At 40.9% G+C, this 12,595-nt stretch overlaps 1 protein-coding gene across 3 annotated transcripts in view; it reads left to right on the top strand.

Annotated features, from left to right (window-relative positions):
• UBE4B (ubiquitination factor E4B) overlaps positions 1–12,595 on the top strand; it is a 110,364-nt gene that overhangs the window by 46,343 nt on the left and 51,426 nt on the right. For all 3 annotated transcript variants that reach the window (XM_061184999.1, XM_061184998.1, XM_061184997.1), the window contains 4 exons: positions 615–843; positions 9,053–9,194; positions 10,478–10,578; positions 11,560–11,674. In XM_061184999.1, the coding sequence (XP_061040982.1) occupies positions 615–843; positions 9,053–9,194; positions 10,478–10,578; positions 11,560–11,674 (587 nt within the window). The remainder of the gene's footprint in view (positions 1–614; positions 844–9,052; positions 9,195–10,477; positions 10,579–11,559; positions 11,675–12,595) is intronic.

Genomic DNA, 12,595 nt, shown 5'->3' with positions numbered 1-12,595 from the left:
AAGGCCTACAGTAAAGCAGTTGGGAGCTGCAAAGAATAAGAAGGAAGCTAGAAGACAGAGTCTGCTCCAGAAAGGCAGGTGGCGACTAAATATTAGACCCTTCCTCAAATACTTTGTACTTAATAGTTTAACTGTATATAAACATATATAGGTGAAGAAATATTAACCCAGTTGCATTTGTAGTGTAATAAACTAACCTCTGTAGTTGGGAGTAGCTTCTTTTTATAGTTAATATATATCAGCAGTGACTCTCATCAACTGAGCTCCAGTTCTTTTTTGCTTTTCTTCTAATAAGCTTTCTGTTTTGGAATAATTTTAGATTTACAGAAAGTTCTAGAGATAGTGCAGGGAGTTCCTATATACACTTCACTCAGTGTTCCCTAATGTTAACATCTTACATAACCATAGTATATTTGTCATAACTAAGATATTACTGTTAACTAAACTCCAGACCTTATTTGGATTTCACCAGGTTTTCTACTGACGTCCTTCTGCTGTTCCAGAATCCAACCCGAGATAACACACCGAACTCCTCTGGTTCACTTTGGCTTATTCAAGGACCATGTGTATGAAGAACCATGTGTAACCTCTTCTTTATTTTGCCTTTCCAACAGTGTTCTCTGATTTTAAGGACTTGATTGGCCAGATTTTAATGGAAGTGCTAATGATGTCCACTCAGACTAGAGATGAAAACCCATTTGCCAGTCTGACAGCCACATCCCAGCCAATTGCAGCGGCAGCTCGGTCACCAGACAGAAATCTCCTGCTAAATACCGGCTCCAATCCAGGAACAAGCCCCATGTTCTGCAGCGTGGGTTCCTTCGGGGCCAGCTCTTTATCTAGGTCGGTGTGGTTCTTTTTGCACATCTCATTGGTGGTAAAATAGCCAGGAAGTATGTAAGAGAAGGGAATGTTCATTTGTGGGCCTGTCATGTAGGTTATGACATGTATTGTGTTTGGGGGTTGGATTGACTCATTGAGGAGATATTGTCTCTTCCAGATGGGTCTCTTTGGCTTTCCATGGTTAGGCTATTGGTAAATTAAATTTTAGGATCAAATGGCTGTGTCTAGTGTATTATTCTTTGGAAAGAAGGCTTTCTCATATTATAAGTATAGCCTCTAAATCAGTACGGCAGTCTGATTACAGTTATTTAGATGAGTCTCTAAAAGATCTGTATACTTGAACGCTTAGAGATATGAAGTGAAATTATACTATTCTTTAAAAACATGATATTTTCCATTTTAGTTATTTATCTCAAGCTTTTCTTCAATTTTCTCTCCTTTCCTCCCTTTCTCAACTCGTTTAGCCTCTATGAGACTAGCCCAGCTCCCAGCACGAGTGTCTGGAGCTCTGTGCCAATGATGAGTCTGCCTCTGGCCCCCCTCTCCCGGGCAGCCAGCCAGGCGTCCACTCCTCCCGCTTCCCTCAGTCCTCACGGCGCAGCTGCGGGGACACCTGCGGGAAGCCAGCCCTCGTCTCCGCGGTACCGGCCCTACACTGTCACCCACCCCTGGGGGTCGTCATCTTCTCCTGCCCCGCGGTCCTCGGGCAGCTCCGTCCTGTCCAGCTCCCCAGGCCTGCCCATGCCAGCTAGTAGCCCTCAAGCCGTGCCCGCCAGCTCCTCCCGACAGAGACCCACCGGCGCGGGGCCACCTTTACTGTCCGCCTCACCCGGTGCGGGTGCTATGAGCAGACGGTCCTCCTCCCTAAGGAGCTCTCCTAGGTATCTATGCAGCAGGAGAGTCGGGTGCGTGTTTGCAGTGCAGGGAGAGGAGATTAACACGGTTTGGAAGAACTGTCGTGTGGCACTGACCTCAGTTACCTGTGTTTCTCTGTTTGGGGTCATTAACCCGCGTGTCTCACTGGTTCGGTAGGCTCGTGCCCCGAGTCCACGCCCAGCCAGGCTTCAGTCACCTCAGAAAGTCTGGGTTGCTTGATGTTGAGACCCTTTCTTCCCTTCTTCCCCCTCACTCTTCCTCCTTCCTGTACAAAATAAAAAGAAGTCACTTCGTCTTTGAAATCGAGTGCACATGTCATGCCTCATGACAAATGAATTTCAGAGACTGTGGGCAGCTTGTATGTGAGAGTTGGGGCTCACAGGACCACTTTTCCACTTTTCGTACTGTTGCTAATCATAGTTGAAATACAGTCAGACCAAGGGGTTGAGGGAGCAGATCCCTTGCCTCTGGCAAGTGGTTATGCCTTGACACTTTGTTTTCAGCCCCTTAGAAAGAAGCAGTATCATGACGCCATTAATCCGTGCCCTCCACCCCTCAGGTGTTCCTATGCCTTTATATAATTTAGGTGAATTACTTTTCTGCATGTCAGTAGACAAAACTTGTAGCGTAAGATTTCATTAAAAGGCCAGCAGCTGTAAAAGCTTTCCTCCTCTCTGTTTTCCTTTGTTCCCTGATGACTTTTTTTGCTTTTGTTACGGTAGTATGTACGACAGTCCTTTCTCCTTCCTCTTCCTCGCACTTTCTGGGGACAGTAGTGATGAAGATGGAGAAGAAGATGATGATGATGGTGATGATGAAGGTGGTGGTGGTGGTGATGAGTTTTCTTGTGTCCAGTTTGGGTCCAGGTATCAGAGGAATGGAGTCTTACCCCTGCATGTGCCTAGGTGCTTAGGAACTAACTTTTATAAGTTCTAATTAGAGGTGTGCTTTGAATCCAAACAGGATAGGGTCACATGACTCCAGGTGGCCTGGAGAGTCAAGATGTGAGAAACTTTGCATGTACTAAAGCATTAAGACCTTCTCATGGGGTGAAGTGGTACACAGAAAAAATTTCATAGTTGTTGCCTGGCAAGTTTGGAGAAAAACTTACATGTAATCGTTTGTCAAGAACATGAACAGGATCAGTCATCGTTAAGGTTAAAGATTAAAGATCAGTCGTCATTAAGTTCACCCACCCTAGGATCTAAAATGAGAGGCCCTCCATTTATCTGTTGGAAGAGTATTCTTATGAGCTGCCAGGTGTGAACAACATCTCCTCTGGGAGGCATGTTTTCTTATGTACAGTTGCATGGATTGCTGCTATTTAGGAATGGCAGAGGGGCTGGAACTTGTGTCTCTGTGTGTGTGTGTGTGTGTGTGTGTGTGTGTGTGTGTGTGTGTGTGTGTATGTCCCTCTCCAGCTCACTCCGGGCAATCCATTGAAGAGCATATGGGGTCATACTGTCTGGTATAACTGTGATGCTGCTTTCACTTCTTTTTTTTTTTTTTTTCCTTTTAATAAATTTTTTAAAATTTATTTATTTATTTATTGTTGGCTGTGTTGGGTCTTCATTGCTGCGTGCGGGCTTTCTCTAGTTGCGGCGAGCGGGGACTACTCTTCATTGCCGCTCGCAGACTTCTCATTGTGGTGGCTTCTCTTGTTGCGGAGCATGGGCTCTAGGCGCGCGGGCTTCAGTAGTTGTGGCATGCGGGCTCAGTAGTTGTGGCTCACGGGCTCTAGAGCGCAGGCTCAGTAGTTGTGGCACACGGGCTTAGTTGCTCTGCGGCATGGGGGATCTTCCCGGACCAGGGCTCGAACCCATGTCCCTCGCATTGGCAGGCGGATTCTTAACCACTGCGCCACCAGGGAAGTCCTGCTGCTGTCACTTCTAATCTTAAGTTTTGCTAATCATTCACCTCCTTGGCCTTGGTGAAGCCAGACCGTATTTGTTTAGACGGCCTGTGGAATGGCAGCAGAGGCTAAAGCATAGCTCATGATGCTGCTGAATGTTCACCCCTGAAACCCGAGTGAAAAAGACCGCTTGGGTCTTCTAGGTGACTTTGAGCAAGAAAGTATAATAGCACCTTCTTTCTAACCCTCCCACTTATTGTCTTACAATTTTGCTCTTAAATTGAAGTTTCCTCTGGACTGAGTTGATATTTATGCCCAGCAGTGTTCAAAAATAGCTCCAGGCTATAAATAGAGACAGCGGTAGGAGTGAGGTACACTGCATTCAATTCGTTGGTGTTCAGAAGAATCATTAGAGGGTATATAAAGAGAGAGAGGAGTGTTGCTGCAATGTCGAATATTGATTCAGGAAGGTCGATATTTGTATTAGGTTGAACGTTGTATCACTGTTTCTCAAGTAAATTTCCCAAAGATAGAAGAAGTGTCTTTTTCATGTAGATAATGTCCTAATCCATGACTATAGTAATGCAGCAGACATCCTTGTCAGGAATCAATTTCTGTACATGATAAAAGTGCTTTATTATCTGTTTTACTGTAAGCTATCTGTGGGAGAAACGCTGTCTCTCCCTGGCCTGTTTAATTCCAGCTTCCTCTAACAAAGATACCAGAATTGTATGCTGCTTTCACTGACTCCGCTCTAGATTTCTAACATCCCAACCTTGTCTCAGATCTAGACTCGATAAGGAGAAATAAATCGTACCGATTATGTACTCATAGCTGTGAATAGTTATGAGCATCACCTGCCAGGTACTGTGTCAGCACTCAACCTACGTTATCACTCTAATCCTCACAGCAGCGCCCCTAGTTACTGCGAGGAAACGTGGGTACAGGGAGGTTAGTCACACAACTAGGACGAGGCAGAGCCTGAGTCCAGAACTCACATGCCTCCCACCATACCCAGCTGCCTCTGGCTTCTCCATCTTTGCCCAGTGGGACTTGTGTTGTTCTCATTCCTTACTAGTTGTTTCGCTGCCCAGAGTTTACACATCTACTCAGTTCCTTGGCAAGAAAGTGCCAACATTTTACTCCTTAATTACAAAATTCCACTCCAGTCAGTTGGCAGGTCCTTTGCTGGCTGTTAAAATGAAATTTGATCTGTCCAGGTTTTAGAAATTATAGATTCTGAATAGATATCGAAAAGAATATAGAAGGACAGGGCGTATTCATATATAACTGATTAAACAAATAGAGAGGAACTTGAGAATGCATGTAGTGTCAGAACCAAGAAGAAGTAGCAGAAAAATCTTATTAATTTGAACAGTCAGTGAAGAGTTTTTTCTTTCCCCTTTTCTAATTGATCTTCTCAGAATTTTATTTACTTTGAAGTAAGCACTTTTAACACCCACTTCTCGCCTGGTAAGATCAATGTCGTAGAAGCAGCAGTCAAGGGGGCTTGTTTCTGTCTCCCTTTGTGCTTGCCCAGTGGAATCGATGGGTTGTACATCTTTTGTGAAGTAGTTAGGACATACATTCCTATGTTAATTATTTATAGTGGTGATAATAAGGGTTAATTTAAGAAAGGCAAAAACATTCCTTCTAGAATGTTTCGTAGTGCTCTGTGAAAAAAGCTATAAGAATTATAAGGAACTACTTCCTGCAGGAATGGAAGTGAGTGAAGTGAGAGTTATCTTTGTAATAAAGATAACAAAGGAATTATTCTGAGGAAACGTTTTCTGATTGTTTCCTAGGAAGTTGATGACTAGAAAGAAATTTTTCTTTCGTTTATTGGGTTCTTCTTTTCACTGCTTAGATATTTCAGTGAAGGAGATCAAATCTTGAAAGTCATGAGCCTATGTGAATAGAGAAAGAGAAAACTAGCAAATAGTGGAAAACATTGACATTTCCCCTCTTATTTCTGCTGATCATCACTATTTGGAGATGAAGCAACGGAGGTGGTCGAAAGGAAATCTTTCTACCATGTCTGTCCCCCAAACCCTCCAGTGATTTCCCTTCTCCCACAGAGTAAGACCCAAAGCCTCTCACCCTGGCCTGCAAGACCGTGCATCCCACATGTACACACACACACACACACACACACACACACTCACACACTCTTCCTGCCCCTCTCTGTCACCATACTCTGCCTTTCTTTTCCTTCATAGCACTTACAGCACTTCTATACTATTATTTTTTTTTTAATTGTCTCCTCTCTGTAGTGTAGTTGCCATATAACAAGGTCTTGATCTGTTTGATTCAGTGTACGACCCCCAGGACCTTCAACAGTGCAGACATTTGTTCAGGGAATTTACATGGCTTGACCCTGCCCAGCTCTGCCTTTGCCTTGCATCGAGAAAATATACCATTCCAAAGTCTGCATCTAAAAAAGTAATAAAATAAGGTGATTATTCCCACGATAGAAGAAAAGAAACTGCGATGGAATCCTTTTAAGAAACACGTTTTCTTGGTACATTTAAAATGGGACTCAATTTGCACAGATGTGATGCATGTATAAATCCCCAGAAATATTTTCATTGTGTTTTCAGAAGGATTCAGCTGTATTTCCAATATGTGAAGTAATTACATTATTCGGTTGGATTGTTGATGTAGTTATCAGAAAATGGTTCACATATTCTCCCAAGGGAGGTATAATTTTATAGATACCCTTAGGACTTAAACATGACATATTTCCAACGTCATATTCCATATGTTACAGTTGTAAAAGCATCATGAATTTCATAACAACTTCTTTAGGAAAAAAATGAAACACTATTTTAAAACATTTTAAAATGTCCATTGATAGCATAAATTTAATGCATATAAACTATACACCCCTTGCTCCTTCAGTATCACATTCAAAATTTGAGTTCAGCTCTTTGAGTTCAAACCTAGAGATCCTTATAAACCAGTTTTGACCACTGACAATCATGCACAGCCCTGGTGACACTGGCCGCTTTGCATACCTGTGCTCATGATCTACTTTGGCACCCTTAGGACTGATCTTATAATTTGGAAACATATTGACGAACACTAGGGTTTATTCTATGTTTTCTGTTTAGTTAAACTTATGTTTCTTTTTTTTCTTTCTTTCTCTTCTCTTGAAAGTCACTTGGAAGTGTTGTTTGGTGCCTGACAGATGATCACAACATACATCAACGTCTTTTATCTTTGAAACTTCTCTTATACATTCTGAGTGTCTCTCATTGCCTTGCCTGGCAGTCTCGTACACACCCTGTCACTTTTCATGCCTTTGCGAAATGTTCGTGAAGGCATTTCGGTTGACTTTGAGGTGTTCAGATCTAAGTTAAAATGAAAGGGGGCGTTTTGGCTGAGAATGGAACCCAGTGTCAGTGCATCAGCAGCCACCAGCTAAGCGCGTTGACTTCCCACAGTCGCTCACAGGCACAGCATCAGACTGACTCCTTGCAACTGGCAAGGACATATTGGCATCAAATATCAGATGTTTTCCATTTCAGAGGTGTAAAAATGTTAGAAAGATGGGGCTTATTATCAAGGAAATGTATAGTTTAAATACTTCATTTTAAACATGAGGAAGATCTATTTTCATTGTCATCTGTGAGAGCTTCTCAAAGGGAATTTAACCTTAACCGTGTATAGTTATAAGCCTGTGTTAGCAAATTTCATCTTTGGGAAGTGCAGTGAATATAGGAAGAGGGAGGGATAGCAGATAGCTTGAGAGCGAGATCGTGGCAGGTAAAGCCAAATATCTTTTTCCCCTTTCTCCTTCTGGGGATTCACCACACTTCTTATATTTATGGGTGGGTTTTTCGGTTTTGTTCTTATGTTTTTTTTTTCCTTTGCTTTATTACAGTCCTCATCTTTCTGTTGTCAGGCCAATTAACAGATAACAGATCTTACCATACCATGAAATGTAGCCCAGAATTTAAGTGGTGTGAAGACATAAGGATTGTTTTTGGTTTTTTGAGGTTTCCCACCCTGGGCTGCCCATCTTTGTCTCTGGTGAGGCACTTTGTGGGTGGCTCCGTTACCTGCCCAGTCAGGAGGGCGTTGGCTGCCTTGTGCTTTTGACTGCTTCTCAGCCTCCCCTCCTCCCCTCCCTTCTCTCAGACCTATGTAGTAAGTAAGTTGTAAGAATTCAGATTTATGAGACTCTGGCCTGAGAGCCTTGGATTTAAAGCCTTGGCATTGTTTTCATCTTTTTAAATTGAAATACTCTAATATCATACTTTCATTCCAAGGTCAATTATGTATATTCTTCTAAAATTCTAAGGTCAGTTATGTATATATTCCAAAATTACTTATGTGTATCTATGCATCTATCTGCATAACATATCGTTAATATCTTAATTCTTCTTTTAGTTTCTAGCTCCTATCTGCCCCAGGCTGAAGTAGGGATGGGTATCTCAAGTTCCTGATATTCTTCCCCACCTTTATCATCTTTCACATGTAAATTTTTTTTTTTTGCTAAGTTTATATTTTTTCATTTGTCTTCATTTCAAAATTCCTGACCTCTTCCTATGCCATGATTAATCTTTTTGTATCTTTTATGTCTATCAAATTTGTGAGTTAAACATCAGATTTGGTATTTGACCTATTGATGGTTAATCTAAACTTTGATTTCCTAACACCTAACCCTTGTGATAATGGTCTCAGGGAATAGTTGTTACTAATAATAACAGTGCCTCACATTGTATCCTGCTTATATTTTACAAAGCACCTCCACATGATTTTATTGAACCCTCACTGCAGATGAGATGAAGTTCTGGGTTCAGGTAACAAGTAAGCAGTAGGGATGGGAATAGAACGCAAGTTTGGATACTCCTAGTGCAAGGTTTTTGTTTTGTTTTCACTATACTACTTTGTCCCTTTTGCCAAACATTTTGGAAAATTTGTGTTTGTAACATATTTTTCATGTCTTCTTCTAACTGGACGGTTTTCCTAAGCCCTGGTCCTGTTGCCAAATGCTGGATGAAAGGCTTTTAAGATCTGTGCTAGAAGTTAGGAAGAGGGGTATTTTGTTAGTCCCTTGTAACTTCACTCCTAAAGACTTCGATTACGTAATAGCATAGGCTGGCTTTAACCTCCAAGCCTGCCTAATTGCAGCTGGCCAGTTGGATTTACATACGTGTGGTATCCCTTCAAATGCCCAGCACTCAGTAGCAATTCTTAGTCCTCCTGGTTTTGTAAGGTGCTGTTCCCAAGAAGATAAGATGTTGGGTTTCTGGACAGACTTTCTTCTTAGGTCAATAAAACGTTTACTAAAAATTGCTATTGTTGGACTTGGAGCAGGTGAAACAAGCAGTCCGCTCCAGCCTCGGCTGCATGGGTGTCTGTGCTTTGTTCTGGGAGCGGGGACCCTAACGGGCTTTCTGCAGAAGTGTGAACTCTATCAAACGTGATTTATTGAGAACAGATAAAAATCATCCATTCTTCTTTTCTCCAAAGCTTGGGAGCCTCTGGTGGGGCAAGTACTTGGGATTCCTACAGCGACCATTTCACCATTGAGACGTGCAAAGAGACAGATATGCTGAACTACCTCATCGAGTGTTTTGACCGAGTTGGAATAGAGGAAAAAAAAGCACCGAAGGTAACATGAGATGGATTCATTTTAAAACCCCCACAAAAACCTGGTTATGTGGTGGATAAATAATTGGTTTTTGACCCCCTAATGAGCATTCATTCATTTATTCAATCAGTAAAGTGGTTATTGAGCATCTACTATGGGTCAGGCACTGTGTTAGAAGCTGGGGGTGGATCAGTGAACCAGGCAGACAAGGATCCCAGTCCTCATGGAACTCACATCCGAGTGGAGGGAAGAAGTGACAGGGCCAAGTGCCACTGCCACCAGCGACTTACACGGCCCTGAGGATTTCTCTCCTAGTCTGTCGTAATCATAATAACCAACATTTATGGAGCGCCTAGACTGCCAGACACTTGGCTAGGTCTCCTTCTCACAGTTGTTCATTAGTCCAGTGTAGTCCTGTGTGGTATAAGTATTATTTTTTTCCATTGTGTTAATAAGCAAATGAACCTCAGAGAGATCAAGTACATACTAACCTCGGTCTTTCCTAAAAGCCAAGTGGCGTAAAGTGAACTTTCAAAAAGCGGGGGATACCTGTAATTGTCCAGCATCACATAATAAATTGCAAAACTGGGTTTAAACTCAGCAAGCTACACTTTTTCTTCTATTTCATGCTGAGTTACTTTACTTTATTATTATCTCATTTCATTCCTATTTCATTTTCTTTTTTTTTTTTTTTAATTTTTATTGGAGTATAGTTGATTTACAATGTTGTGTTAGTTTCAGGTACACAGCAAAGTGAATCAGTTATACATATACAAATACCCACTCTTTTTTTTTAAGATTCTTTTCCCATATAGGCCGTTGCAGAGTATTAAGTAGAGTTCCCTGTGCTATACAGTAGGTCCTTATTAGTTATCTATTTTATATATAGTAGTATGTATATGTCAATCCCTATCTCCCAATTTCCCCCCCCCACCCCAATTTCATTTTCTAGTTCTGGTTTTCTATTGGAAACTAATCCGGTTGCCAACCTGTTAGTTTCATATTTGTGAAGGACCTCTTGGGGTTTGCTGCATTTAGCCTTAGCAAAAGCAAAGAGAGTGGGCATATCTCTGAAATCCCCACGTGGTCACCTGAAGCTTCAGCTTCTCTCTTCTCTAATTGTAGATTTTAGCGGAGACAGTATACTTGGATGATACAGTTACTCTAGTTTGTTCATCATCAGTAAAGGAAGAGAAAAGGATGCCATTTCCTGCAGATTGATCTCTTTTGACTCTTGTCAGTTCTCAACTGTATGGGATTATTTTGTTTGTCTTTGTAGACCTAACCTCTACCTTTCTTTGCAGATGTGCAGCCAGCCAGCAGTCAGCCAGCTTCTGAGCAACATCCGCTCACAGTGCATATCCCATACTGCGTTAGTACTACAAGGGTCCCTCACACAACCAAGGTATGAAAAACCAATATGTGCTTGCTGTTAGCAGGGAGAGGGCCCTCTCCATCAGGCTGCCCAGCCATTCTGCACCGCGTTGGATAACTCACTTCCTCACCCATGAAATGAGTGGTTGACTAGATGGTTTCTGAGGTCCCTTTCTTTCTCTAAAATACTATGAAAATAAAACACTCTGTGTGCTTTATTGAGATAGACTGTGGTTGAAATATGTTGACATCAGGGCAGGAAGTTAGTAATGCAGTTTAAAAGCAGCTGCTTGAAAGCAGTATAGATACTTGAAAAAAATGTGCAGATCATCACTTTCCATGTATCATATAATCAATTTCTGTTATTCAATGATAAAGAATAGTGGTGGAATAGGTAATATGGGAATCACCCAAAGTGTACTACATTATTAATTTTTGTTCAGAGGGTCCCATAAAGGTTTCAAGTTTAATAAAAGAGTATTTCTGTATTTCATTTCTCTTATGAAAAAAAATCTAAAGGAAAAATGACAAAGTTCAAGATTTATTCATTCTGGATGATCTTACCATAACCATTTTTGAAATTTGTCAGGAAAAAAAAAAAAGGAAAATGATGCACATGTACTAAAACTTAAACACTGTTCCATGGTTAAAATTAATAAGGGCTTAAAAAAGTCTTCAGCCACTGCTAATCTTTTTTTCCCCCATTGGATGAGGCATAAATAAATAAGTAAAAGAGACATATAATACTTTGGTTTTTCTAATGCTTTATTTTTCAAGGGTTGTATGGAGGAAAAGATGGATTCTTTAAAACTTTCTATAATTTCTCACTGAAAAGCCCCAAAAGTGATTATCTTAACAATGAGAAGGGTGATCTTTTGCCTGAAATGATTGAGTATTGTGTGGATTATTTGGGAAATTTGAAGCTTGACCTGTGATTGTCAGCTACATGACATTCTGTATGTTCTGTTGTTACACGGTGACAAGTTGATTCATCGGAGCCCTTGACTTTCAGGTCCCTGCAGCAGCCGTCCTTCCTGGTGCCGTACATGCTGTGTAGGAATCTTCCATACGGCTTCATTCAAGAACTGGTGAGAACCACTCACCAGGATGAAGAAGTGTTCAAGCAGGTAAGGTTTTGTGCGTTTGCTACTGAAACTTCTGGATTAGGAGCTTCTCTGCCGAGGTAGATTTCTAAAGACACGATATATTGAAAACTTTGGTTCCTGAATTTGAACATGCACATGTTATTTGCTCAGAGAGAGCTACCCGAGGTTCCTTTCTTGAGGAAATCAGATTGACAGCTGCATTGTTCAAATCATGTGTACATTTCAACTAATCAGTCAAGCATCAGGTATTTTAAACATGGTCTGTGCTAAGTGCTTTGGGAGAGTAGAAGAAATACAAGGCCCTGTCTTTGATTTTAAGAAGCTTTTAACACGCTACCAAGAGATAGCATAAGACGTGATATACATTTGCCAGATAAGTAGTGTTGAAAATTAGTTCTCTGAGTTTACAAAAAGGAGATTAATAAATCAAAGACCAAATTAGCTCAGCGGCAGTTTGCACGTCACATAAAACCATTGTCTTCTCACCACTAGACCGGGAATGAAGTCTCAAATCTTACTGATTACTTCATTCATTAAGTATCCATACATTTTTGATATCCCATTGTGTAAAGGCAAGTGAAAATGCAGATATGTAATATTTAATAATAAAGCTTAATAATAATAATAACAACTAAAAAAGTTAGTCTTGAAGATTTCTTCCAAGGTAAAACCTTGGCATGAATTTTGATTACTGTTCTGTGGCCTGTGTTGTAAAGTAAGCACTTTGCCACAGCAACTTTAACACAGCTGTTTCCCATGATGAAAGGATGCTTATGACATTTTCTTACAATTTGTTGAATGATAATCTCTTTTTTTGTTTCTAGAAAGAATAATAGAGGCAGTAGCTACAAATGATGATTCCTTTTAATATGTTTTTTTAAAAACTCTGTTTGTTTGTTTATTTATGGCTGCTTTATGTCTTCGTTGCTACACACGGACTCT

The sequence above is a fragment of the Eubalaena glacialis genome, chromosome 3 (genome assembly GCF_028564815.1).
Source record: "Eubalaena glacialis isolate mEubGla1 chromosome 3, mEubGla1.1.hap2.+ XY, whole genome shotgun sequence".
In the NCBI taxonomy this organism is placed as follows: Eukaryota; Metazoa; Chordata; class Mammalia; order Artiodactyla; family Balaenidae; genus Eubalaena; species Eubalaena glacialis.
This window is presented reverse-complemented; position numbering and strand designations above follow the sequence as displayed.